The sequence below is a fragment of the Pristis pectinata genome, chromosome 21 (genome assembly GCF_009764475.1).
Source record: "Pristis pectinata isolate sPriPec2 chromosome 21, sPriPec2.1.pri, whole genome shotgun sequence".
Classification (NCBI taxonomy): Eukaryota; Metazoa; Chordata; class Chondrichthyes; order Rhinopristiformes; family Pristidae; genus Pristis; species Pristis pectinata.
Window position 1 is genome coordinate 20,953,163 of NC_067425.1, and position 27,818 is coordinate 20,980,980.

The 27,818-nt window shown below is 37.9% G+C and overlaps 1 protein-coding gene across 1 annotated transcript in view; it reads left to right on the forward strand.

Annotated features, from left to right (window-relative positions):
* The window catches only part of LOC127581366 (unconventional myosin-XIX), a 30,063-nt gene extending 7,396 nt beyond the window's left edge, over nucleotides 1-22,667 (forward strand). Inside the window, exons 3-21 of the mRNA XM_052035739.1 lie at nucleotides 1,056-1,204; nucleotides 1,677-1,790; nucleotides 2,253-2,385; nucleotides 6,016-6,085; nucleotides 6,458-6,560; nucleotides 7,150-7,246; nucleotides 8,353-8,429; nucleotides 9,297-9,387; nucleotides 9,659-9,830; nucleotides 11,501-11,574; nucleotides 12,560-12,681; nucleotides 13,312-13,425; nucleotides 16,897-17,073; nucleotides 18,291-18,431; nucleotides 18,530-18,637; nucleotides 19,081-19,151; nucleotides 19,524-19,636; nucleotides 20,006-20,178; nucleotides 22,543-22,667. Coding sequence (XP_051891699.1) covers nucleotides 1,056-1,204; nucleotides 1,677-1,790; nucleotides 2,253-2,385; nucleotides 6,016-6,085; nucleotides 6,458-6,560; nucleotides 7,150-7,246; nucleotides 8,353-8,429; nucleotides 9,297-9,387; nucleotides 9,659-9,830; nucleotides 11,501-11,574; nucleotides 12,560-12,681; nucleotides 13,312-13,425; nucleotides 16,897-17,073; nucleotides 18,291-18,431; nucleotides 18,530-18,637; nucleotides 19,081-19,151; nucleotides 19,524-19,636; nucleotides 20,006-20,067 — 1,988 coding nt within the window. The 3' untranslated portion in view covers nucleotides 20,068-20,178; nucleotides 22,543-22,667. The remainder of the gene's footprint in view (nucleotides 1-1,055; nucleotides 1,205-1,676; nucleotides 1,791-2,252; nucleotides 2,386-6,015; nucleotides 6,086-6,457; nucleotides 6,561-7,149; nucleotides 7,247-8,352; nucleotides 8,430-9,296; nucleotides 9,388-9,658; nucleotides 9,831-11,500; nucleotides 11,575-12,559; nucleotides 12,682-13,311; nucleotides 13,426-16,896; nucleotides 17,074-18,290; nucleotides 18,432-18,529; nucleotides 18,638-19,080; nucleotides 19,152-19,523; nucleotides 19,637-20,005; nucleotides 20,179-22,542) is intronic.
* The last annotated feature ends 5,151 nt before the right edge of the window (nucleotides 22,668-27,818 follow it).

Sequence of the window (27,818 nt, forward strand, 5' to 3'; positions counted from 1 at the left end):
TTAAAGGTCATTGTATATTCTATGAAAGATTTTAAAAAAACATTTCAAAATATCTATCAAGCCATGAAGCATCTGTGGCGAGAAGATCACAGTTAATGCTTCAGGCCAATGACCAGGTATTGGAAAAGTTAGGAACTGAATGTTTTAAGTGTAGAGAAAGTAGTGAGGGGGCTGGGAAGGTAGTGAAAGTAAAAGAATAGTAGTGATAGGATGGAGACCATGAATGACAGTAAAGGTCCTGGTGCTGGCTGAGGGAGGCTTGTTAATTACAGTTGATCCATAAGGAAAGGTGTAAATAGAAGATGATGAATAAGGACCAGAAAAATTCTAAAGCTGTGAAATATAAAACACTGTAATTGCTGGAACTCTAAATAAAACAGAATGCTGAAAATACCCCAAGTTAGGTAGCATCTATACAAAAACCTGAGATAATGGTACAGATGGGTCTTTTAGGTGTTTGCAGCATTCTTTCTTATTTCATTTTCAGCAACTGCAATGTTTGGTACCTCAAAGTTGTGTTTTGCTTTCTCTTCTCTGTTCTTGGTTACTACCTATTTTCAACTCCAGGCAAATTGGTTGTAATCGACAAATTTTTACCATTTCTCTTGATGGGCATCACCACCTTTTTATTCCATTAGTCATTGTTAGTCTCCATTCTGTCACAGACATTGTTCTCTCCACCCCTCCTCCTCCTCTGCAACTTCAAGTCTGTTTTATTTCTAACTTTTTCTAGTTCTGAGGAAAGGTCATTGACCTGAAATATTAACTTTTGTTTCTCTAACTATAGATGTTGCCTGACCTGCTGTGTGCTTCTAATATTTTCTGTTTCTACTTCAGATTTCCAATATCCATAGTTTTTTGCCTTTCTAATTGAAATGTTGGGTAAACAAAGATACCTTGTTTAAAAATTGTTTTTTGTGGACACTTGATTATAATCCAAACCATTTAGATTAATGAGTCACTGTGCATAATATATTAGATTTAAGTTTCTTTAAAATACTAAGCAACCTGCATAAATTGAACTGAGAATATTATTCCTTTTCTCTGTCTCCTAGTTTTAAAATGTCTCCAGGCAAGATATGCAGCTGGCATATTTTACACTAATGCAGGTTGTACACTGGTGGCTCTAAATCCATTCCAGCGTGTGCCTAACTTGTATTCCTCTGAGGTCATGAAAGAATACCACAATGTGTCTCGACCACAGGTAACTCAAGTACACTTTGGTGCTCTAGTTATTTTATTTGACTCTAACAAGCAAATGATCATAATATTATTCATCCTTGATTATAAATCCTATAACAGATATAAACAGAATATTAATAATTAACTTGTGTTCAGTTTATTCTGATTTGATTTATGCACACTGCAGCCAGACCATAAAATTGTTCAAAATGTTTAGATTAGTTCCCAAAGCTGAGTAAAACCTCCTGGTTTCTGGACAATGTATACTGAGAGTACGGGAGCTGCAGCTTATTAACTTGTTTAATGGTAATGGATATGGTCAGAATCGGGGAAGTAGTAATCAGCAGCAGTTCCAGGTTCTTATTAGTACTTGCTTACTTATGGCTTGCCAGTTTTACATTATTAATAATTTGGGATTTTTTTTAAACGTGGTTTTTTATTACAGCTTTGTACAAAAACAAAACCTCAAAAAGTTAAGCCTCTCTATTCTTTAGGAATTGAAACCTCACATCTTCACGGTGGCTGAACAAGCCTTCAGGAATGTACAGAGCCACATTGAACCAGTTAACCAATCACTAATAGTCAGTGGGGAGAGTGGTGCTGGAAAGGTAAGAACTGATCATGAGTAAAGTAATTAGGTCCACAAAAAAAACAATCCTCATAAATTAGCAAGTTAATCAGTGTGGGTATGATTTATGGAAAATAGATGTTGATGATTATAGGTAACCAGTTGTTACTAAAACTGATGGGTGTTGTATGATTCCACTAAACTGGCTTTATTTATCTGCGTCATATGAATAGTGAGGCACAATCATGACGTGGTATTATCAAATTTTATTTTATTCTGTAGTAGATGGCATGTGTTCTACTTTCCCACCTCTCATCTGCTCTCGCTATGCTGACCAACGCTATAAGTGCTCGTAATTTTGTTTAAAATTACATGTCAGAAAGATGACCAAGCAACATGGCAGCAAAAGTGCTTGCTTGTTCACAATAGCCATGTTTTCAAGATCCATAGTAGAAAGCTTCTTAGCTTTGTCAAGCCAATTAATAAAATCTCCCTTTTGCAGACCTGGACGTCACGTTGCCTTATGAACTACTTTGCCACAGTTGCTGCCTCATCCACTTCTATAAAGTGCCAAGAAAATGTGGAACAAATAGAAAAAAGAGTACTGGACTCCAATCCAGTGATGGAGGCATTTGGTAGTAAAACTTGCTGCTTATATTGGATTGAATATTTAAAGTATTTAATGAAATATTTTGATTTATTGCTGCAGATGGAATGTGCTTTGTTTTGGCATTCGGAATCAAAGTCTAATTGTTAATAGGGCTGTCAAATAAATCCTTAGATGTTGCAGAGTACATACATGTGCTAGGAATCATGTAGAACCATGTGGGATAATAATGTGTGAAGACTATCAGTCTCTGGTGCAAGAATATCCACTGATTGTTGCTCCTTTCTCTGTAAAATTGTGAATATCACTTCTGTCTTGCTATTCTATAAGGAGTGTATTATTTGGATAATTAATGTATCCTACATTGCAGTGCTAAAAAAAATTACAAAAGAGCCAGTATGTCCTGTGAAACTATATACACTGCAAATCAGTAAACTAAAAAGTCATGTACATAGTTCTCAGTGTGGTGAGCATCATCTCTGCCAGTCCATTTGAGAAGAACAAGAAAGTGATTCGCTACCTTTTGAAAGATGTAGAAATTAATTGACTAATTTTATATTGAGCCTTGTCTGCCACCTGGTGGGCTACTGCAGGATGTCATCTGCTTAAATATTGGAAAAGCAACTACTCATTCTTGTCAGATAATGTAACCACAAAAGAATGATGGGTGTGTGAGATGTTAGCTGTGGAAGAAGAGACAAAGGGATAACAAAAATGTATAAAATGGAAAATGACTTGGAATTGAAAATATCAGGAAGTAGGCATCTAATAATAAAAAAGATTTCAAACTAATGTAAATCATGGCAAGCTCTTGCATGGTGGCCATTATGCTATTTATGGATATTTGATTACTTAGCATTTTAAAAACATTCTTTGTTCATTGCCGGCATAACCAGCATTTATTACCCATCCTTATTTGCCCTTGAGAAGTTGGTGCTGAACCATCTGTCTGAACTGCTGCTGATCTTCTGGTGAAGGATTCCAATTTTGAGTGAAGAGTTCCAAGATCTGGACCCAGTAACGATGGTGGACTAACAATGATGCTTCTGAGTCAGAATTTGGAAGTGTGCAGCCTACTGTACTGAAATGATTGTTAATAAATAGTCTAACTTTGATCTGCTGAGTCATCCAGAATTAGAGGAGTAGCATGATCAATTTAAGATGCTGAACTTCTTTGGAACATTGAATATTTTCAATGTGTTCCCGTCAATTTTGTTTTGTTTAATAAAATGTTGTGAAATCAGACGGCTTTTGGAAACTGGAAATGAGGTTTGCCAAGACGAGCATAAAATGAGGAAGTGATCGGTTTCCAATATTACTTGAAAAAAACAACAAGATGCTGGAGGAACTCAGCAGGTCAGGCAGCATCCGTGGAGAAATTTTGGGTCAACATTTTGGGTCAGGACCCTTTTTCAGGACTGAAGATAGGAAAAGGGGAAGCCTAATATATAGGGGGGAGAAACAGAGCAGTATTCTGCTTCCCCCACCCACTCTAACCTTGCCTCTTCTGAACACTCTGCTCTTCATCCCCTCTGCACCAACCCTGTCGTAGTCATCAAACCAGCCTCTACCTTGCAGAGGCCGGATGCCAACTCTCGGATACTTCCTCCTACCTACTGAGGACCACCAGAACATTATCTCCCGTACCATCACTGTCATCACCTCGGGAGATTCTCTTCCCCCCACCCCCCCAGCCAGCAACATGATAATGATAATCCCGCAACCTAGGACTGCCTGCTCCTATCTTCTCCCCAAAATCCACAAGAAGGACTGTCCCTGCAGACTTATTGTCTCCACGTGCTCTTGCCCCACTGAGCTCATATCCTCATACCTGGACACTATTCTGTCCCCCCGGTCCAATTCCTTCCCACCTACATCCGTGACACCTCACAAACTCTCCAACTCTTCCATAACTTTAAGTTCTCTGGCATGCACAACCTCATCTTCACCATGGATGTCCAGTCCCTATATACCTCCTTTCCCCATTGTGATGGCCTCACTGCCCTCCACTTCTTTCTCAACCAGAGACAGAACCAGTCCTCTTCCATTAACCCTCTCCTCCGCCTGACTGAACTTGTCCTCACTCTAAACAACTCCTCTTTTGATTCCTCTCGCTTTCTACAGACCAAGGGCACTCGCATGGGCCCCAGCTATACCTGCCTTTTCTTTGGCTATGTTGAACAGTCTCTGTTCCAAGCCTACTCTGGCCCCACTCCTCAACTCTTTCTCTGCTATATCGACGAATATATTGGTGCCACTTCTTGCATCTGTGCAGAACTCGAATATTTCATAAATTTCGCCACTAATTTTCACCCGGCTCTCCAATTCACTTGGACTATCTCTGATACCTCTCTCTCCTCTCTTAATCTCTCCATCTCAGGAGATTCTTTATCCTTCAACATCTTCTACAACCCCACTGACGCCCACAGCTACCTCGATTACAGCTCCTCTCACCCTGTCTCTTGCAAGGACGCTACCCCTTTCAATTTCTTCACCTCTGCCACATCTGCTCCCATGATGAGACTTTCCACTCCAGGACACTGGAGATGTCCAACTTCTTTACTAACTGTGGCTTCCCCCTTTTGTGGTCGAGAGAACTTGCACCCACATCTCTGCCATTTCCTGCACCTCTGCTCTCACCCCCACCCTTCCCAGACCCAACAGGGATAGGGTCCCCCTTGTCCTCACATTTCATCCCACCAGCCAATGTATCCAACGCAACATTTTCTGCCATTTCCAACAGGACCCCACCACCAAGCATGTCTTACCCTCCCCACCTCTTTCAGCCTTTCGCAAGGACTGCTCTCTTAGCATCTCCTTAGTTCGCTCCCACCCCGAGGACTTTCCACTGCCTCCTCCATTCAGTGACCCAAACAGTCCTTTCAGGTGAGGCAATACCATCTACTGCATTCGGTGCTCCAAGTGTGGCCTCTACATTGGTGAGACCAAATGCAGACTAGGTGACTATTTCGTAGAACACCTGAGTTCCATCCATAACCGCTATCTGCATCTCCCCGTTGCCAGTCACTTCAACTCTCTCTCCCACTCCATATGTCAGTCCTCTGCTTCCTCCACTGCCTGGAGAAGTCCAAACGCAAACTGGAGGAACACCACCTCATTTTCTGTCTTGGGACTTTACAGCCTAACAGCATGAACGTTGAATTCTCTCACTTTAAGTAAACCAAACCTCTTTCCCCACCCCCACCCCCCACTTGCCTCTTATTTACTTCCCTTTCCTAGCCTCCCTTTTTCTCCTCAGCATTTTCGTTTCTCTCTTCCTCTCCTCTTCTCCCTTCCAGCACCCCCCCTCCCCCCCATGCCGCCTGCCTCCATACCTTTGACCCAACCCTGGTGGATCTGCTCTCCCCTGCACCTACCATCACTATCTCTTACCTGCATCCACCTATCACCACCCTGTGCCCACCCCGCCTCCCCTCTTTTGTCCACCTACCACTGTTTTGTTTTCCCCCCTATATATTGGGCTTCCCCTTTTCCTATCTTAAGTCCTGAAGAAGGTCCCTAACCTGAAATGTTAACTGTTTTTCTCCACAGATGCTGCCTGACCTGCTGAGTTCCTCCAGCATCATCTTGTTTCTTCATCTAGGTTCCAGCATCTGCAGTCCTTTGTTTCTCTACCAATATTACTTGTGTTTCACAGGAAATGCATCCACACTAAGGAATCACAACAGTAGCCGATTTGGAAAGTACATCCAACTCCAATTAAACAGGTAATTTTTGGAGCCGCTGAATCTATTTATTTAATTTCTTCTAATTTTTTTTTCCCAGTTAGTAATTGTACAAGAGAGATCAAAAAGAACTGCTGAATTCAGTAAGCTTGTCTGTAAGTAATATTATAATGCCCCTTAAAATCTCAGGGAGATAAATGTCACCCAGTCTTCCTGCTGCCTATTTAGCAAGAAATGTTTCTGAAAGTATGTGTGGGTGAGGAGTACAGGGAGAGAAAATGCTGCTAAATGCTTTTCTCAAAAGTTTTTGTGTAAAGGATCATTGCTAAGGGAAATCTGTAATTATGTTACAGTAAGTTCAGGCTTTTTTTAAAGCCCCTTTTCTTGCAGTAAATATGTTGATTTATTTTCCAGATCTCAGCAGCTGCAGGGAGCTTCTGTGCAAACTTACCTGTTAGAGAAAACACGAGTTGCCTATCAAGCTCCTTTTGAAAGAAATTTTCACATTTTTTATCAGGTAGGATGGTTATGGCATATAATGTGTCTTTTCTAATATGTTGGAATTCAAACTGGAAAAATATAGCAATAATAGATTAGTGGGACAGGTTTCATAAATCAATAAGTTCTGCTGTACCTCGTATTATAAAAGGAAAATAAACATTGATTCTTGAAATGAGACATTTCTGTAGATGAAACAGTGATCGAAGTAGCAGGTAAGGCAGCTTCTGCAGAGCAAACAGGCAAATTTATTATTTCAATATACTATAGATTCTGGATATAAAATGCTAGATAGTTTGCTCTTTTCCACATATATTAAGTATTTCTATATTATTTCTATAGTTGTTTTTGTTTCAGATTAGCAGTGTTCCTTTTTAAACTCATGGCCACCTATTTCCTAGTTTACACTCAAGGTGTAAAGTCCAGAATTGGTGTCCATGCTTCTGATACCTAAATCTTAGAAAGAAATTGACATAAGTGGGAAACAGTAATTGAGGTAGCAAGATAATTGAAATACTTGGTTGCTGTCCTGCATAACCTGTCTGTGTTATGCTACTGATTCAGCAATGATCTGAAAACTAGGATTAATTAATGTAATGTTTCCTCAGATAGTGAAAGGAGCCACTGAGGAACAGAAATTGGAATGGGGTCTTTCTGAAGCAGTAGAGTTCTTCTGGTTACCAAATGCTGAGAAGACTTTAGAAGGTTAGAAGACTGAAAGCTCTGTTCAACACTGCTTTTAAAACCCCAGCAATACAAATATACACACTAATCCTTTAAGTACGGTATACTTATAGATGTACTAATTCATTAATAATTCTTCTGTGACATTTATACATATTGGACGATGCTGCATTTTGTGCATTAAATTGTAGAATACTTAAAATGTGTAATTGAAACAGATAAGATCAGCTGTGTTTAATCTAGCCTAGCCTATCAAGTACTAGAGCTCAATTCCTGTACTTGAATGTGGAGTGAGATAATTGTAATTTCCTGGAAGGCAATTCACACTTCCAAGAATTTACAAACATATCAAACGCATTGCATGCAGAGCACAAAGAATTTTTTTTGGGTTTTAAATCTTTTCCAGTCCTATCCTTGACTTGTTGTTGAGATGCAGGAGGCCTTTGGAGAGGGCCTAAAGGTTGAGTTTCAGCTAAGTATTTGGCCAAGGGGTTATCATGCCTATGTTTGATCTAAGTTTCCTCTTTGCACTTCAATGTGTTGAGTGAGGATGTATAGCTGGGATTTCTAGCTACTATCAAATGGGAGTCCTGAATTGTATATTCTATTTCCTCCCTTGCACAAGCTGGTGATTTTTGAGGCTGGTTGTACTTACAATGTTGCTCCAGCTCATTGCAGTTGACTTAGCACAGGCCAAGAATTGAATCTGGAGCCTTCCTATTTTTGGAGTATTGGCTTCCAGCTGAATAAATTGGCTGCACTCATTGGAACTATGCTTTAACTGTGAAAGAGGTTATGAAATCCCCTCTCTTGTATGACTAAAACTCTGTTTATCAAATTACTATTGTTACACTTCAGACATCTTTGTCTTTTTGAAGGCTGTTGTTTTTCCTTGTTTATCGTAACATTTTTACTTGTCTATCTTACACATGCATTAATTCTGTCAGATAATTTTTAGGGTATAGTTCTAAGTAATATTTGGTCAGTTTAATTACAAAATGATCTACTGAGAAGGGGATGCAAATGAGGATTAAGAAAATGAGAATAAAATGGAAATAGTTTATGTGGCTATCCTGGGTAACCATCAAAATATCAGTCAAATTACTTTGTGATCACTTGTTCTGCAGAGGACCAATTTGCTGAAACCAAAAACGCAATGCTACATTTGGGTATTGATCACAGCACACAACATAATGTGTTCAGGGTAAGTGAACACTGTATTTTAGTGCTTAAGTGAAATTTTTATTTGTCAGATTATTAACATTGACCATTTAATTCATTATACGGTAGCATATTAATATAGGAAAGCTTTTATGTTTGTTTTGTAAAATTTAGTGATGAAAGCTGCCGATGGACAAGGTAGGTTTAATTTTTCTCTCCTGGTATGACAACGCTGTGAAGTTACAGGAAATTTTGTTCAAATATTCTGGTATCTCAAGTTTTGAATGAGCATATCATTCCAAGTCTTTGTTAAAGATAGTTTACAGTTCCTTCAACAGCTAATACAGTAAAACTCTAATAATCCACTTTCCAACTATTCAGAAATCCCAATGGTTCAGCACCTGGCTCATTTGAGGCCTTGGTTCCTGTGCTCCCTTGAAATCACTGACTTGGTTCCAGTGCTCCACTGAAGCTTATCAGGTTCACTGGAAAATTTATTATTCTACTAAGTAACGTTTTGGTTTTAAAAAGTTGTTTGTGTGTGTTTTGGAGTACTAATAGGAATAACATCTAATAGTGGAGAAAATCTGATAGTCCAGCACCACCAGAGTCCTCAGAGTCATGATTTAATCTCTCATCTGTAGTCAGCATCTCTGAAGTAGTGCTACTTTAGTGTTCCATCAGAGTGCCTGTCCAGATTATTTTTGTACTCAAGTGTACGTGAATTCATACCTTTGCACTTGAAGTGTCAATCACTGCACAATAACAATAGCTAAAAATTAAAAATATTAAATGATTAAAACAGGTTTTTGGAAGTACTATCATAAGCAAATGTACCAGCTTTGATCAATTTGTTAAAGTGTTTTCCTCACAATTCTGTTTTCTTAATACTTGTTTTCTTTTCAAATAGATTTTAGTTGCCCTTCTGCATCTTGGCAATGTGCAGTTCAGCTCTCCGTTGGATGAGTCGTATCCTTGTGATCTCAAGGCAGAAGCTAAGAGTAAGAAAAGTCAAATAGATTATTGATTTTCTTTTTTTAAAAAAAAAGCAATTCCTTGGAATTCTGAGAAAGTTGTAGTTTAATGCAGTTCTGATAATTGTAGGGCCCTTTGTTTTATAATTAAGTTGATAATGTAGTTTGATTCAAAAACTTGCATACTATTTGGTTTGTTTTAACAAATATTCCTCCTGGCAGTGTGAATGGTCCCTATATAATTTTCTATATTGCCATTTTTGTTGATGTTGTTAATCAGAATGCATGGTTTCTACAGGCTTTCTTACAACCACTGCAAATCTACTGAACATTTCTGAGGAGGACCTTTTGGAACAGATCAGAATTCGGACTATAAAAGCAGGCAGACAACAACAGATCTTTAAAAAACCATGCTCTAAAATGGAATGTGAGACGAGAAGGGACTGTGTGGCAAAAGTTGTCTATGCAAAGTAGGTGGCATATTCTTTATCTGAAAATCCATGAAGTTAAATTGCATTTGTTAATTTAGTTGAACAAATTTAGTTTTACCAAATAGAAAAGATAACAGGTAGTGTTACGGACTAGGTTACTATTGGTGAATGTCCCTTTAAGATAGAGCATTGTGTGTGTGTGTGTGTGTGTGTGTGTGTGTGTGACGTGGTTATGACAACAGAAGATAAAGGATGTAATGACGTTTTTGAAGCAGTCAGTCAGAGGAGAGAGAGAGCGAGGGACACCAGCCTGCTAGTCTCTATCAATGGATGAAAAACAGTAACTGTGTCTGTCACTACAATCCACGTATGGATTTTTGGAGTAATCCGGTGGAGTCCACTTTGTCGTTAACCTGTAGAGGGAAACAGGCATTTGTGTGGACGACCACATCTCTGATGCTTTTCGGGGTGGCAGATACTTTGGAACAAAGCAGTGGAGTTCACTTTGTTGTTGACCTGTAGAAGGAAACAGGTATTTGTGTGGATGGCCAATATTCGAGAGCCTTTCGAGGTGAGGAAGATGCGGTGGAGTGGTCACTGCTGAGTAAACACTGAGGTGTCGTTTGGGTTCCAAAGTGGAACATTTGGATTTCATAATTACTCTCTATTTTCTCTCTATGTTTTGTCTTCAGTCAACGGTGGTTGTTGAAGAAGCCTTTGCTCACGTTTCACCTTATGGCTTGCTGAACTGAACTTTAAGAACCATTCCTGGACTTGGAGTTTGGGAATTTATCACACACACACTTCGAGTTTAGTTTTTGGGGTTAATATTTAAGATTTAACATTTTTACTTCTAACTTTTATTTTTCTTATTATCATAAGTAGTTATTAATAAAGTAGTTTTTTAACACTTATATGTGACTTGGTGTTTTTCTTTTGTTGCTGGTTCGTAACAGTAGAAGTTTATTTATAACATATTTTAAATTTGCACTTGTCTTGCCTGTGATTTCATGGTGGATGCCCTGTTGATAGAGTAAATTAATGGTCTCAATGTGTTACTAAATCTCATAGTAGCCAGATAATAGGCACTACAATTAATATCAATGAACTTAGGATAAAGTAGGACACTGCCAGAAGTGCTGCCTCAGTGAATATAAAACATCTCATAAGATTATTCAAAGAAAAGCAGGCAGTTTTCATTTCTTTGTCAGTCAACTGAGTATTAATTGACTAATTGATCATTCATTTCACTTTCGGTTTGTAAAATCTTGTACCGGAATCACAAATTTATATATGTGACAAATTGCATGAGAACTGGTTTGAATTATTTTGAGGATATGATACATGATTCTTTTTTTATTATAACGGTGAGCCAAGTAAATCACTTATTCAATTGGCATCTTGTCATGTATTTATAAAAGTAGCTTTACTTCCAAATGACTATGGACACGACTAGTAAATTTACAACTTTCAAGTGAATGGCCAGATAATTGATTCTCATGGTTTTGGTCAACCAAAGTTTATAAGCCAGGATATCAGGGAAATAATTCCTTTCAACAACTCGGTATGATCTTTTGCATCATCTAGGTTGGAAGATCTGTTGCTATAGTATTGAACCTTCTAACTGATAACTGAGCCAAGCTTACATTTGTAAATCTGTTGGTGTAATAGATGTTTTTTGTGTTTGTGATAATTTTACTTTTTTACAGGCTGTTCAACTGGCTGGTAAAAGTTATAAATGGCTCTATTTGTTCGCATTCTTTTGGATGGACCAATTTTATAGGTACTGTTTTTTTTTAAGAGTTTAAATCTGGAATAGTTGAAGTAAAACATTGCCAGAGGTGCTGCCTTTTAAATTGTATGTTTAAAAACATCCACTTTTCAGTGAACGTCGACGTTTTTAGCATCTGCACTACCCAACTTAGCTGATCAACGTCATTCTGTAGCCTAAGGCATGAGACTACTTACTATCAACAACAAAAATGTTTGCATCATCTACAAACTCACTAATCTTACCTTCAACATTCGCGTCCAACTCATTAATGTAAGTAACAAACAGCATGGGTCCCAGCATTGATCCATGTGGTACACTGCTGGTCACAGGCTTCTAATCACAAAAGCAACCCCGCACCACCACACAATGTCTCCTCTTACCAAGCCGATTTTGGATCCAAGTTACCAACTTGCTGACCTTTTGGATCATCTTCTGTGCGGAACCTTGTCCACATTCAACTGCACGTCATCGATGTACTTAGTTACTTCTTCAAAAAAAACTTAAATTTTATTAGTTAGACAGGATCTCCCACCAGCACATCCTTGCTGACTATCCCTGATTGATCCTTTCCAAATGTAGATTAAATGAATTTCATTTTGCTTCCTTGTGTACCTAAGCATTAATCAAGACAGAATCAATGCCCATTCTAAGAGGAAAAATTATTCATGATCCTTCAGTAAGTCAAATTATCTTTTACCTCTATGGTGGTCTTCTAACAATAATTCTGAAACCATGGGTGTATTGTGACTTATTGGCATTAAGAAAGTGGTGATTAATTGTTACATGTTATGTTGTGGACTATGGGATTTCTTGTTTTATTTTAAATAAATTAAGCCTTGAAAATACAGGTATTCTATTGTAATTACAAAACATGAAAAAGTTAAATGTGAGATAGTGACCACTTAAATCCTGCTTTTCATTTTGAAATTAAATCATGAATTGTTGCAATTTTTTTTGGAGCAAAACATTTATGTTCCACAACTTGTTTATGCAGGTCTGCTTGATGTATATGGATTTGAATCATTTCCACAAAATAACCTGGAGCAGCTTTGCATTAACTATGCAAATGAGAAACTCCAGCAGCACTTTGTAGCACACTATCTCAAGGCACAGCAGGTACTTCAAAGCTTTGCTCCGGTGTAACCTTATCAAAGCATAGTGCAGTTATTTTGCATGCATTTACTTTGATATTATGGTTTTCTGGAAATTAAAAATCTATGAATTAGCACAACTCGCTGGGATTCAATGGGATTCTTATAGGATGTATTGAATTTAAATGTCTCCGGTTGTTAATACATTCAAGGCAGAGGGTAAACTGCTGTGAGATTCTATTTCATTTTTTCTTCCCAATTTCCCTAACACCCAGAGATATTAAAACCTATAAAGCTAATGGATGTTTGGGCACCATGCTGAGATTACAATTTCAGCAGAATTTTAGAAAAGGCATGATTGTTTTGTACCTAAATCCTGTAACCTTAGGTCAATTATATTTGGGTATTTGTGCAATGAAATCCATTACAGGTGGATGTAATTTCATTAATTCCACATAAGGGTAACAGGGAAGTAGTGAGATTCTTCCAGTAAGCAGCAAATAAAACAATTTACACAAGCAAAAGATGGTGCTCAGGTGTCTGGAAGATTTACTGTATGCTTGTATTTTAAGTTTTTCACACCCACTTCTTTTCTCCACTTTAATCACCTCACCTCCCCCCCTCCCATTTCCCTCTTTGCTATTCTATTCTTCAGGAGGAATATACCTCAGAGGGTCTAGAGTGGTCCTTCGTCAGTTACCAAGATAACCAGAGGTGTTTGGATCTGATTGAGGGGAATCCCACCAGCATTTTCTCCCTTTTAAACGAGGTTGGTCAATTCTTCATCTTGCCATTGTTTGTAAGCATGTGCCGAATCTTAAACACAAAGGGTCATAGTGGTTTGGGCTAATTGATTTTCTCCACTAGGAAATTTGTGGTTTAATGTTGAGATTTTTGTTTGTTTGCCTTTTGTAGGGAAGGGAGCAGTGTAGCAAGTAGATTTCTTTTAGGGCAAATTTTACTGAATCATCTACTTTCAATACATCTTTGAAGCCTTTCAGGGCATAAGTCACTGTTAAATTGAATTCAAAGCATCTCTGATTTATTAACTTACTTTTCCAGTACCTAACAACTGACATTTCTCATCTGCTTCGACCATTCATTCCTTCAATGTTCCTTCATTCAAAATAAAAGTATAATATCATCCAGTAGTTACTTCCAGATTTGCCATTTTTCTAGAGAAACAAAGGACTGCAGATGCTGGAATCTAGATGAAAAACACTGTGATGCTGGAGGAACTCAGCAGGCCAGGCAGCATCAGAGGAGAAAAGCAGGTGGTCAATGTTTCGGTCAGGACCCTTCTTCAGGACTGAAGATAGGAAAAGGGGAAGCCCAATATATAGGAGGGAAAAACAGCAGTGATAGGTGGAAAAAAGAGGGGAAGTGGGGTGGGCACAAGGTGGTGATAGGTAGATGCAGGTAAGGGATAGTGATAGGCAGGTGTGGGGGAGGAGGGGAGATCAGATCCACTGGGGGATGGGTCAAAGGTAAGGACACTTTGATGTCATGCAAAGTGTTCACTTAGCTCACTGGTAGCATTTTTATCTGAATCAGAATGCGTGAAGGCTACTTGACTTGTACACATAACGTAAGCGAACACATTAATACAGAGGTGAGGGAATGTGGCATTGTAGGGTATATATTTGGGATAAAATGTTAAGAGGTCTGTCTCTTTTCAAATGATTGTATGAAGCATAGTGATTTATTTGAGAAGCAGGATTTACGAGTTGTTGTGGCTAATGTTTATATCTTGAATTTTATACAGGTCCTTCATTTCAACTGAATGCCAGTGTTCATGTTTCCCATGAGATTCCTCCCAATCTACTTCATTTACCCTATTTGCATATCTTTCAACTCTTAAACTTATTTAGGTTCCTCTTAAATCTATCTACTCACCTGAATTACTCAGTTTGGGAACTATTTCCATATTCTATTCAATCTTAAATAACAATAAAACAGATGTATTAATTTTAGAATTGTATGCTCAAAATGGCCATCACTTTCTTTCCAACAGTATCCATATTTCAAAGTAATCCACTGATAGTAAAGTTATTTGGGAAATCATGATGGCTTTATATGTGAAAATTCATTAAAAATGGCTTACTTCTTGTTTCTATTGCTTTTCAGTTCTTTGTTCTCACCGTATTGGGATATTAAAAGCATCTTGGCTGGATGAAATGATATCAGTTTAGTTTTTTAGCATTTCTAGGGAATTAATGGCTCCCACAATAGACAGGTGGAAAATTGACAGAACTAGCATTATCTATCTTCCCTGGAATGTAATTGTCTTTTAAATTTAGTTCTACCAACTTAATTGACTTTGTTCATGCTAAAGTCTAAACTATTTAATATCAATATGCATTTAAATCGTGCATGCAGCAGAAAAATCAACTGTTGAGCACAATGTGTCTATCACATTTAGGACATAGATTTAGGGTTGGGGAAGAGATTTAAAGGGGATCTGAGGGGGAGCTTTTCTGTCCAGAGAGTGTATCTGGAATGCACTGCTAGAGAGTGTGGTGGAAGCAGAGTCGCTAACAGCATTTAAGCGGTGTCTAGACAGCTCTTGAATTCTCTAGGCGTTGAAGGCTATGGTCAAGTGCTGGAAAATGGATTAATATGGATGGGTGCCCACTGGTCAGTGCGGTAGTGGTGGGCTGAATGGCTTGTTTCCATGCTATATGATTGTATAGCATTTGTGCATCATGTGAACTTCCTCCAGCTCTACTTCACCTAATCCTTTCTTCAACATATGCTTACCCAGCTTCTCCTTAAGTGCATCCATCTGAGTTGCTTCAACTACTCTGTGTGGAAACACACTTCATGTTCTTGCCTCTGTTTGGCTAAAATAATTCTGCTGGCTTTCCCAGGAATAAAGATGGTCTTTAATAAAACTCATGACCTCCTCCTTGTTTTAGAAACCAACCTTACTCTTTCCACAAGGAATGCCTTCTCTTTTTTTCTAATATACAAATTCTTTGGATCTGTTATTATTCTTTTTGTATTTTCCAATATCTTACTGTTTTATATTATGGATACAAGAATTGCATTAAAACTATGTGAAGTTTTTCTCAAATTTCCTTCATCTCCACTGAATAAACCATTACATTAAGTGCTTGATTGTCTTAGTATCTTAACTACCTGACAATCATAGAATTTGAATTAAGTACTGGGTCTCACTAGGTAAGGTCTAGTTGAATAATTAGAGTTTGAAACAATCAGTAATTGGCGTGTCTTGCAAAATTTCCATTTGAGTTAAGTAATTTTAGAAGTAATAGTTTATTGTACTCTTGCACTTCCTATCTCCAGGGTGATTCGTTGTTTTCCTGCTAATCCAAGTCAGAATTTTGTCTGTCATACTTGTCATGTAACAATATTAAAAGTAACAATATTAATTACTTTTGTTTCGCACTTTTCGTAACCATTATTCATTAACGGTTATGTAAATACAAAATATTTTCTCATATTTACTCACCACACAAAAGGAGGCCATTCAGCCCATCAAGTTTATTTTGACTCTCAGAACAATCTTATCTCCCCACTTATTTTCCTGCAACCTATTTTCTCTAATGTTCCTCAACCCACTGCTGATTCTCTTGCTACCTGCACTGGGGTAATTTGAAGTAGCCAATGAACCTACCAACCAACACATCTTTGGGATGTGGGAGGAACCCAGAGCACCCAGGACAAACTCACTTAGTCATGGAGAACTTGCAAACTTCACACAGACTGTACCTGAGATTAGGATTGAACCTAGGTCGCTGGAGCTGTGAGGCAGTGGTACTACCTTCTACACCATTGTGAAGTGTAACTGGTGCTATTATTATAATTGCCCTAGCATCTTTTAGCAAATTTTATACTAGAACTAATAACATAAGAGTTGCAGAAACCCACTCATTTTGTCTTGTGAAACTCGTATGGAGGTACGACCTACAGTAAATCTTATGGTTGGTACTGAAAGCAAACCTCATAATTTTACATGCTTCTGATATGGATGTAGTTTCACTTTCACTGGAGCTTTATAAAAAAACAAGATGTGAACTTACTCAAAGACATAATTTTGTAAAAGAATACATTTATGCCTTTTTGTTTAAGAAATGAAGTGGACTTTCACTTAATTTTCCTTGTTTAAAATGTTCTTTCACCGAAGTATCATGTGATATTTGTCCAAGCAGTTTTGATTATGGATACCCTCTGATCTTCTGCATTTTGATTTCACTTGCAATTGCTTTCTCTGTAGGAGAGCCGTCTTAACCGAAATTCAGATGAAAACCAATTCAAAACTCGCTTACAGACAGCTTTGGCAAATAATCATTGTATGAGCTGGGATGTGTTCAGCAAGGTTCCAAACTTCATTGTTGCTCATTATGCAGGAAAGGTCAACTACCAGATTGAGGGAATGATGGAAAAGAACAAGGTAAGAAAACCCAAAAGTCATGTGACATTTACTAAATACTCAGCAAAAGAGGTGTGATCCTTCTGACAATGTATCAGTCTATTATGTTCTAAGCTTCTTGACCCATCATCCTCTCCCAATCTAGTTCCACCTATCACCTACAAGCCTCTGTCCTAAATCTCCCTCATACTGCTATATATTGGCTATCTTTCTTCCTCCCCTTCTGTCCTGATGTAAGATCTCGACTCAAAACGTCGACTTGTATCTTTAGTCTCCACAGATGCTGCTTGACTTGCTGATTCTGCCATTGTTCTGTTTTTTTTTGTTCCAGATTCCAGCATCTGCATTATCCATTGACTTAATGCACCGGGTTTATAGACACTGAAAGGCGCCTGGTGTATTTTCCCTTGTGCATGATTTACTTCTCTATTTTCTGCATATATTTAGGACTGATCAGTAGGTTTTTTAGATGTTGGAGGGACAGAGGGAAATAGAGTTAGTGCAGGAAACTGGCACTGAAGTAGAGGATCAGCCATGATTTTATTGAATTGCAAAGCAAGCACAAGGAGCTGAATGGCCTATTCCACTTCTATTTCTTGTTATACTGTGGAGCAGAGGAATGTGATGAACAAAGGTAAGAATTAGCCATTGGCAGACTTGGGATAAAAATTGAGTTGACTGCACCTGTACCCCACACTCCATCCTGGTGTGAAAGAAAGCTGTGGTTTGAAGGGAGGGAGAGAAGAATGCAATTCCATTTAAAATAAACATATGATGGTTGTATTGCATTGTACTCAGTCTATTGTGGGACTTTATAAATAAAGTATGTACTCAACATAAATTGCAACAATATCTTTTTATCAGTTACAACAATCAACAATATCAATTACAACAAGGTAATTTGATGCACTGGTTCTGCTAGCTTTAACCTCCATGAGCGTGTATTAATTTTATACTAATGTCTGATTTGTGCTGGGGCAATGTAAATTGCTCATTGCTCCTGCATTTAAACAAAAAAAACCCATAGGAATGTGTTTTTTTTTTCCTTACCCTCCCAAAAAAAAATGTGTGGCATATTGGCTAGCTCTGTATAAATAGGCAGGATAGAATCTTTTCAACTATTTGACTATTGGGACTAAATTCCATCTTAATAAAAGCACATGTTTTAAGAGCTTTGCAGTTTGCCTTGTTGTGACTATCATGCAGAAATCTGTTTTTTAATATCCCTCTTTCTTTAGGATCCTGTGCCACCAGAGCTGGTTCAGTTGTTGCAGATGTCGCAGGATGTCCTGCTGATGGAGCTATTTCCCATTGAAGAAGAAGAACACAATGACACTAAAGCCCAGAACAAAGCAGTTACTGTGGTATCTAAATTTAAGGTCAGTTTGCATTAACAACTGTATTGCTGTATCTGTCATAGAAGATTATACTTTTGTGGTTCTATTTTCCAATGTTTTTCATCAATATTCTCCTGCAGGGTTCACTCGAGAGTCTCATGCATATTTTGAACAGTACTACACCTCACTACATCAGATGCATAAAGCCTAATGTGGATTGCAAGCCTTTCCTTTTCATATCAGAGGAGGTACAGTAGTAGAATAAGAAAAAAAATCATGCATTGCTGAAGACACAAGTAATCAACTTTCAATTGTTCAAATTAAACTGATGGAACTTAGATCAGTTTGATATAATAACTCTTTTGGTATTTGCCACATCTTCCTTTTAGAGGCTAGATAACCAAGCTTCATTTTCTATTAATGTGAAAAGAAAATTATAGTTTTAACTTTCTTAGATTTATGCTCTTAGTGTTGGTAGTTGAAGAGTTTGTTTTGTTTACAATTTAAAAGTTCTAAGCATTTTCAGTGGAGATTTTAGTTTTAGGCAATGCTGTAAAGTCTTAAGTGTTGTACAGTTTGGTTAAAAAAAATTCTGATTTTATCCATGTTGCAGTCAGATGAAAATTTATGTCAAATATTTATATTGCTTGAAATTATTTTGAAATGAAAGATATAAATTTGTTTGTTTCAGATTTTCACCCAGCTAGAAGCCTGTGGTTTAGTTGAAACAGTTAACATAAGTGCAGCTGGATTCCCCATTAGGTATGTTAGTCCATTATCAATCTACACTTTTTTGTTTATTTGTCCGGAATAAATTATTGAGTGAAATAAGGGACATTTATTTTATTTCACTTTTTGTTCATGCCTAAAACATAATGGAACATAATTTATAATAATTATGAGCCACTTGTTCCTAATGGATTATGAATAGCTAATTGATCATTTTACATACTTAAAAATGTACATATCCTGCCAGATACATTGGAAGTTCTGATTAAATTTTATGCAATGGGTCTCTTGGGAAAGATATTCCAGTGTAAACTTTGCATTTAGTTTGGCTTGGGATCAAAACTGACAAGTGTATGAAATGTGTTTCTGTTGCTGGATGTGTTTACTACATTATTCTCTATCTAGAGTTCCATATAAGCATTTTCTGGAACGCTATGAACTTATGGGAAAATTTGGCCAAGTTAATTTACAAAGTGCAGCAAGTATTAATGGATGCCTTCTTACAAAAAAAAGGAAAGGTTTGTCAAATTAGTTTTTATAGTTTTACAACAGGGAAATTATTTAGTTGAATTAATACTCTACTGATATTATAGCCTTATGTTTAGCAAAGTTTTATTTATAGACTTGTTAAACTTCTTAACTTTAGTGCTAATACTGTATGTTTTGGATTGATGCTGTACTTTTAGTTTGTCATCTTAATTTTTCCTCCTTGTTTTCTGTCTCCTTCCAGTTTCTTTCAATTTGACTCTTCACCAATTTCTTCATTGTCTTTTTGCTGTCCTCAACTTGCTAATTGACTCAACTTTGCTGCAATGTCTCTGCTCTCTCACATTTGCCTGTAATGGAGATGCTGTTGCCATGGAAATGGATATCGTTTGCCTTTGCAGGTTCATTATCAACAGATGGCAGCAGTGAAACTTGCAGTCACTGTGCAGGACATTCTCACTAATGTATTAGCTGGCCAAGTGTTGTATCATCATTCTATAACCCAGCTGCGAACAGGTTATGTCGCTCAATAGTGCACTGTGGCAAAACAAAATTGTTCATGACACACGGTATGGTAAGTTGTCAAAATTATCTTGAGACTTTTGTCTGTTTTCAATCAAGTTGCATGGGAACAGGATAGGCCAACTAAGCCCTCAAACCTGTTCCATCATTCAGTGAAGACATGACTGATGTATATCCCATCATCATGCCTTGGTTAATTATTCCTTGACTTGTAAAAATGGTATTAGTCTCCAATTTAATATTAATAACTGAGGGTAAGTGAGTATTCTTGAGTTCTACCACTGTTTGTAGAAAAAGAAAAAGGTTTCTCTGAGAGATTGAGAAGTACACAAATTTCTGAAATGTACAGGTCAGGCAGGCAATTAGGAAGTATAATGGCATGTTGCTCGAGGATTTGAGTGAAACAGTAAATATTTCTTGCTGTAAAAGATCTTGGTGAGAGCATTCCTGAAGTGTCATTTAATTTTGGTCCACTTACCTAAAAAAAAAAGAAGGTACACTTGTAGTTGAGGGTTTGTAGCAAAGATTCACCAAACTGGTTCCTAACTTGGCAGGTCTGCCATATGAGAACAGATTGAGTAGAGTCGTCTGCTGTTTTCAGTAGTTTAGAAGAATGTCTGAACTGAATGAAACTTGCTAAATTTTTGAAAGCTCAACAATGTGGTGTGTTTACCTGACTAAGGAGTCTAGAACTAAGGGTCACAGTCTTGAAATGGCTAGGCCATAATTGGACTGAACTGAAGAGGAATTTCTTCATTCAAAGGCTAGTGAATGTTTAGAATTATGTGATCCTTAGTGCTGTGGATGCTCAGTCACAGATTTCTTTCAAAACTATGGAAGTTTTTTGATTGAAAGGAATAAAAGGATTTGAGGAAAGGGTAGAAAAATTGTGTTGAGGTAGATCAGCCATGATCTGGTGAATGGTAAAGCAGGCTTACGGGGCCAACTGGCCTACTCGTGATATTTCTAGTACTTTTATGTTCTTGAAGGATTAGGAGGCTAAAGAAAAGCCAAGTTACTTTCTAATTAGTTCGTTTTATATTGATGTTTTTAATTATTGATGTGTCCTAACTTTTAGTGCTTTCATTTAATTATTCACTTCATTTTTAATAGCTTTTCAGTGTTTCTCATCTATTGAATGTCATCTTATAGCTTTTACAGCTCCAATGACTTGCCTGCAAGGTAAATGTAGCTGTAGGGACACAATGATTTCAGAAGACTGGTCTAGCAAGGTATCTTTTTAAAGGACGAGTTTTCAGAACTATTCATTGTACTCCAGAAGTAGTCTAACCAGGGTTTGAGTAGCTGCAGCAAAATTACTATCCCATTATTGGTATTAGTTTATTATTGTCACTTGTACCGAGGTACAGTGAAAAGCTTGTCTTACAAACCGATCGTACAGGATCAATTCATTACACAGTGCAGTTACATTGAGTCAGTACAGAATGCATTGATGTAGTACAGGTAAAATCAATAACAGTACAGAGTAAGGTGTCACAACTACAGAGAAAGTGCAGTGCAATAAGGTGCAAGGTCACAACAAGGTAGATCGTGAGGTCATAGTCCATCTCATTGTATAAGGGAACTGTTCAATAGTCTTATCACAGTGCGGTAGAAGCTGTTCTTAAGTCTGGTGATACGTGACTTCAGGCTCCTGTATCTTCTGCCCGATGGAAGAGGAGAGAAGAGAGAATGTCCCAGGTGGGCGGGGTCTTTGATTATGCTGGCTGCTTCACCAAGACAGCAAGAGGTAAAGACAGAGTCCACAAGGGGAGGCTGGTGTCCGTAATACGCTGGGCTGTGTCCACAACTCTCTGTAGTTTCTTGTGGTCCTGGGCAGAGCAGTAGCTGTACTAAGCCGTGATACATCCAGATAGGATGCTTTCTATGGTGCATTGGTAAAAGTTGGTGAGAGTCAAAGGGGACAAACCAAATTTCTTTAGCCTCTCTATATATTTATAGATCTCCAGTTATAAGAGCAAAAATTCTAATACCCTTTTTCATTATTTTCTGTACCTGATTGTTTTCTTCTCTTTGGAGCTTCCTTCATTTACTTTGAGCTTTTCACCATTTAAAAAAATAATCAGTTCTAGTTTTATAATTGCATTGCCTGGATTGAAATTCCCGGTGCACCCTAAAGTGTGCTAGATGGGTGTTGCAGCAGAGCATAAACAACCTTCTGTTGTCAGCTGTTATTGCAAACATTTGTTGTGCCAAGGTCTAGGTTGCTTCTCAAAATGTAAATGTGCTGCTCTCTATTCAGATCCAGAGCTGAATCAGGATGGTGATTGTGGCACGGAGTTAAGGGCAATGGTGGTTAGATGTTGGGAGGGGTTGGAGAACGGGGTGGGGGGCATGGTGAATAAACATGCCATTCATGTTTTAAAAGGTTAAAAATTGCCTGCATCCCTTTTAGCTTGAACTGCTTGAAGGTGCAAGAAATCAAGTGCTTTCCAATAAGGCACTTTGTATTCAACATTGCTGGCGCAGATACTGCCAGAGGAAATTAGCACGATCAAGGCAGGCAGCAACCGTCATTCAGGCAGGTATGCATTCTTCCTTTATTGCTCAATTGGATAAGAGTTGTAAAGATAAAACAGAACACTTTCTATTTCAGGAAATTAATGTGCAGGTACAAAAATCATTTCTCATGAATAGGTACAGAATAAGTTCAAAAAAACACCCAATGGTGGAAATCTGAATTAAATACAGAAATGTTAGAAGTATTCAGTTGGTCAGGCAGCATCTGTGGAGAGAGTAACACTTAATGTTGCAGGTCAATGACCCTTGGTCAGAAAGAGGAAGAAGTAGGAAACGAACATGTTTTGAGCTGCAGAGTGGGGGAAGGGGTGGAGAGAGCAAGGAGAATGTCTGTGATGTGGTGGAGACCAAGAGAGACTGAATAATGTATATAGAGATGCTGGGGCTGGCTGAGAGAATGTGGTAAAGGCTTGATAGTCACAGCTGATCTGTCCAAAGGAAGTGTAAATAAAGGGAGATGAATGAGGACTAAAACGAGGGGGCGAAAGGTGCTGACATTGAGATGTGGAGCACTGTAGTTATTCAATTCCAAAACGCAGAATGCTGGAAATACCCAGTGGGTCAGGCAAGACCTGAACTGAAAGGGGAAAAACTGAAGTAGTGTTACAAGTTGATGACCTTTCATCATGGACTCTTCCAACACAAACTGAAAAGGCCAGGTGTCTAAAGTTGAAATCAGTATTGAGCTCTAAGGTTGCAAGGTGCTAATCAGAAGGTGAGGTGCTATTCCTTGAGCTTACATTGACTTCACTGGAACAGTGAAAGAGGCTAAAGATGAGGGAAAATTGGGTGGAGAATTAGTGACAGGTCGCAGGAAACTTGGGGTCACCTTTGCAGACTGAATGGAGGTGTTCTGAAAAGTGGCCACCTATTCTACATTTGGTTGTGTGTGTTGTGAGCACCAAATGCCATACTCTAAACTGGAGGAAGTACAAGTGAATTGCTGCTTCACCTAGAAGATTTTGTCTCCTACTCAACAAATTGCTTGACATTCAATGCACTAGAATGTGAAGTTTTCTATTTTCTTCACTTCCTATTAACCATTTGAATCTACTAATCAGCAATTTGGGTAACTATTTATATTGTTGATCTATGACCACCAGATTTGCAACTCCTATCCAAAAGAACAGGGGAATAGTTAGAGGCCATTAAGCCCCTCAGACCTGTTCTGCTGTTCAGATAGGTCATAGCCAAATTGTCCCTCTGTTTCATTTCTGACCCATACTCCTTGATCTCCTGACCTAATAAAAATCAATGGTCCTCTAGGAGTAGAGCTCCTGATGTTCTATTTAAATGTAAATAATTCTCCATTTTTCACACTTCATTAGCTTCGCTCTCATTTTAAGATTAGTCCTCATTCTACACCCCCTTAATAGGAGAGAGTCCTTTTTATCTAGTCTGTCCAATCCTTCTATCACTTAAATTCTTCAGATATAGTATCAATTGATCTTCTATACATGTGGGATGCAAGTCCAAGTGTATGCAAGTAGTTATCATAATTTAACCATTAAGAATGAGTATCATTCTGGTCAATCTGTACTTTAATCTCATCAAGGCTACTTATATGCTTCTAAGTTGCAAAGTACATAAATTAATGTTGTATTTCTGGAGTCTAACCAAAGTTCTGTACAACTGAAGGATAACTTAGCCCCCTTGTCTTCCAATCCCTTGAATTAATAGTTCTGGTAATCTTTTTAATTTTTATTCCTATGCATTAATTTTCTAGTAATTTGAGTGCATGACTGTTATAAATTCCATCGTTCTTTGCAATTCCTAGTGTCTTATCAATATATTTTCTTAAATGCTTTGTGCATCTCGGATCTAATACTGTATAGCTGATCTTGTACTTCCCCACATTAAGCTCCAAATGCCACAATTTTGCCCACTCATTCATTCATCCATTCTGTTTCTGCCTCTTTGTAACTTGTTAATTCTCTACACAATTTGCCATATGTCCTGAATACTTAGATATGCAATTCTGTATTCCTTCAAGTGGGAAATACTACTTGTCATAATTGGTGTACACTTTGGTTCCGCTTCTGCCTCCTATCCACCAACCAATTCCCAATCTTGCAACATGACTTGCTCTTCACAAATCTCAAAACATACAAGTCAAGGGCTCGACTTCATGAGCGATTGCAGTAAATTTGTATAACTTATGGTTCTATCATCCCTTAAGTAGAGGCATGCTATTTTCAATTTTCTAATTCAAAGGCACAATTCCCAAGACTGGAGCTCTAGAAAGTTAATACTGCAATTTTAGAACAGAGAACAGGCCCTTTGGTCCACAATGTTGTGCCGACATTTTATCCTGTTCTAATATCTATCTAGCCCTTCCCTCCAACATAGCCCTCCATTTCTCTTATCATTCATGTGGCTATCTAAGAGTCTCTAAATGTCCCTAAATGTATCTGCCCCACAACCCCTGCAGGCAGTGCGTTCCATGCGCCCACCACTCTCTGTGTTTAAAACAAGACTTATCTCTGACATTCCCCTTGTACCTTCCTCCAATCACCTTAAAATTATGCCCCTTCGTGTTAGCCATTCTTGCCCTGGGAGAAAGGTCTCTGACTGTCCACCTGATCTATGCCTCTTATCATCTTGTAGACTTCCATGAAGTCACTTCTCATCCTCCTCCTCTCCAAAGAGTAAAGCCCTAGCTCACTCAACCTATCCTCATAAGATGTGCTCTCCAATCCAGGCAGCATCCTGGTAAATCTGCTCTGCACTCTCTCTTAAAGCTTCCACATCCTTCCTATAATGTGGTGACCAGAACTGAACACAATACTCCAAGTGTGGTATAACCAGAGTTCTTACAGAGCTGCAACATTACCTCGTGGCTCTTGAACTCAGTGCCCGACTAATGAAGGCCAATGCACCATGCGCCTTCTTAACAACCCTATCGACCTGTGTAGCCACCTTGAGGGATCTATGGCCATGGACCCCAAGATCTCTCTGTTCTTCCACACTGTTAAGAGTGTATTTTCTCACATACTTTTAGTAACTGGGTGGAAAACATCAGGATTGTTAAATTGTACCACGTTTAATGTTGGAATAATAAATTGTTGTTCCCTCAATAATTCCTATCACCATATTGACTAATTTTCATATAATTCTGTTCTCAGCATTATATCAAATAGTAAACGGGAAAATGACTTGCAAATAGTACATTATGGTCATTAGACTATGAAGTGACCAGCTCCAACTCTTCAGACGAAAATGACAAGCAAAAGGCAGTCCTTAATGGACTTGTTATGCAGCTGTATCCCTCACCTCCTCTACCCTCAATTCAAATTTAATTTTTATTTTTTTCCTCCTCACCAGTTCCTCAGTTCTGATTTTAACCTGTCCCCACTAACCAAACCCATTTATCTTTTTTTAACTTTTTTTTAATCATAATGTCATGACCAGATCCCAAACATCAAAATTCACTACTTCTGGCCAGTCCATCATCTGCATGCTGAGAATCTAAAGATATGTCATGCATAAAACATCCATTGGATCTTGATTTGCTGCTTAACTATTCTTTTAAGTAATTCTTGGTGAATGCTTTTCATCTTTTAATTAGTTACAACGTTGGTTGAATGTTGAACAACAAAAAACTTTGCCACCTTTCACTTATAGGCTTATGGCAAAATAGGACTTCTAATGTTGATTTTAAAATTGACTATGGAGAATGTTTAATACACCTTTTCTAAAATAAAATCAGATTATTGCTAATGGTGTTATTGATACGTTTGCATTTGAACAAGTTGTAGACGTTCATTAAATGCTTTTGCACATAGTGCATTATTGCAAGTTTATTGTTTATTCCCTTCATTCTCCATAGCTATTAGATCATGGTTGGCCAGACGGTGGATTAAGAAACTCAATCATGCTGCCGTGGTGCTACAAAGAGCATGGAAAGCTTGGAAGGTGAGTTAAAAGTTTGAACTTGAAAAGTACTCCAAAAGCATAATACTACTGAAAACCATTCCTTGACTTGCAATTATTAAGGTATTAAGTTGATCACCAGATTTTAAAATGTACATAAATTAAGATCTAAAGTAGCGATCTAAGAATAGCAAAATTAAATTGGACAGAGATAAAAACAGAAAATGCTGGAAATACTCTGCTTGTCAGACAGCATTTATGGAGAAGGAAACAGTTAATGTTTTGGATCAAAGATGTGTTATCAAAACTCCTTATGGAAGATCTTTAATCTTAAATGTTACTTCTGGTTCTCTCTCCACAGATATTGCCTGATCTGCTGAGTATTTTGTTTTTATTTCATATTCCCAGTATCTGCTGTATTTTGCTTTTGGATTAGGTTTAATCAGTCTTAAGTAGAAAACTTTTGCAGCATCAGAGTGGGCTTTGGAGGTTTTAAAGTTTCTTAGTAATTGACAACAAAATATGTGGATATTCATTCGGCATGTCCTCTAGTGTAAGGTTTCAAATATTTGAAATATTTAAATAACGAAGAACAACATTATCACTTTATTGCATCCTTTGCCTTTCTTGGATGTTTTGTTTTATTTGCAAGAAGTTGTTAACAGAATCGACCTTTAATACCTTTCTTCCTCAATTCCCTTAAATTGAATGTTTTACAAGGTCATTGCAGGGGGCAGTGGAATTGGTTGATTGTGCCATGCTTGGGAATAGCATTGTCATTAAAGTCAAAGTCAAGTTTATTGTCATATACACAAGTACATGTATTCACAGGTGCACTAAAAAGCTAACTTGCAGCAGTATCACAGGCACACAGCATCAGAGACACAACATTCACAGGAAAAAGATAAACATAAATTATACAAGAGAGAGCACAATTAGAACAAAAAACAAAGTGCATTGTAGTGCAAAGTGGTCACAGTGTTGCTATTACTGAGGTATTGATTAGGGTTGTTTAGGTTGGTTCAAGAACCGAATAGTTGAAGGGAAGTAGCTGTTCTTGAATCTGGTGGTGTGGGACTTCAGGCTTCTGTACCACCTGCCCAATGCTAGCTCTGAGAAGATGGCATGGTCCAGATGGTGGAGGTCTGTGATGATGGATGTTGCTTCTTGAAGCAGTGCTTTCATGTAGATACTTCAGATGGTGGGGAGGATTGTGCCAGTGATGTTGGGCTGAGTCCACTGCTTTCTGTAGCTTCTTGCTTTTCTGCACATTAAATT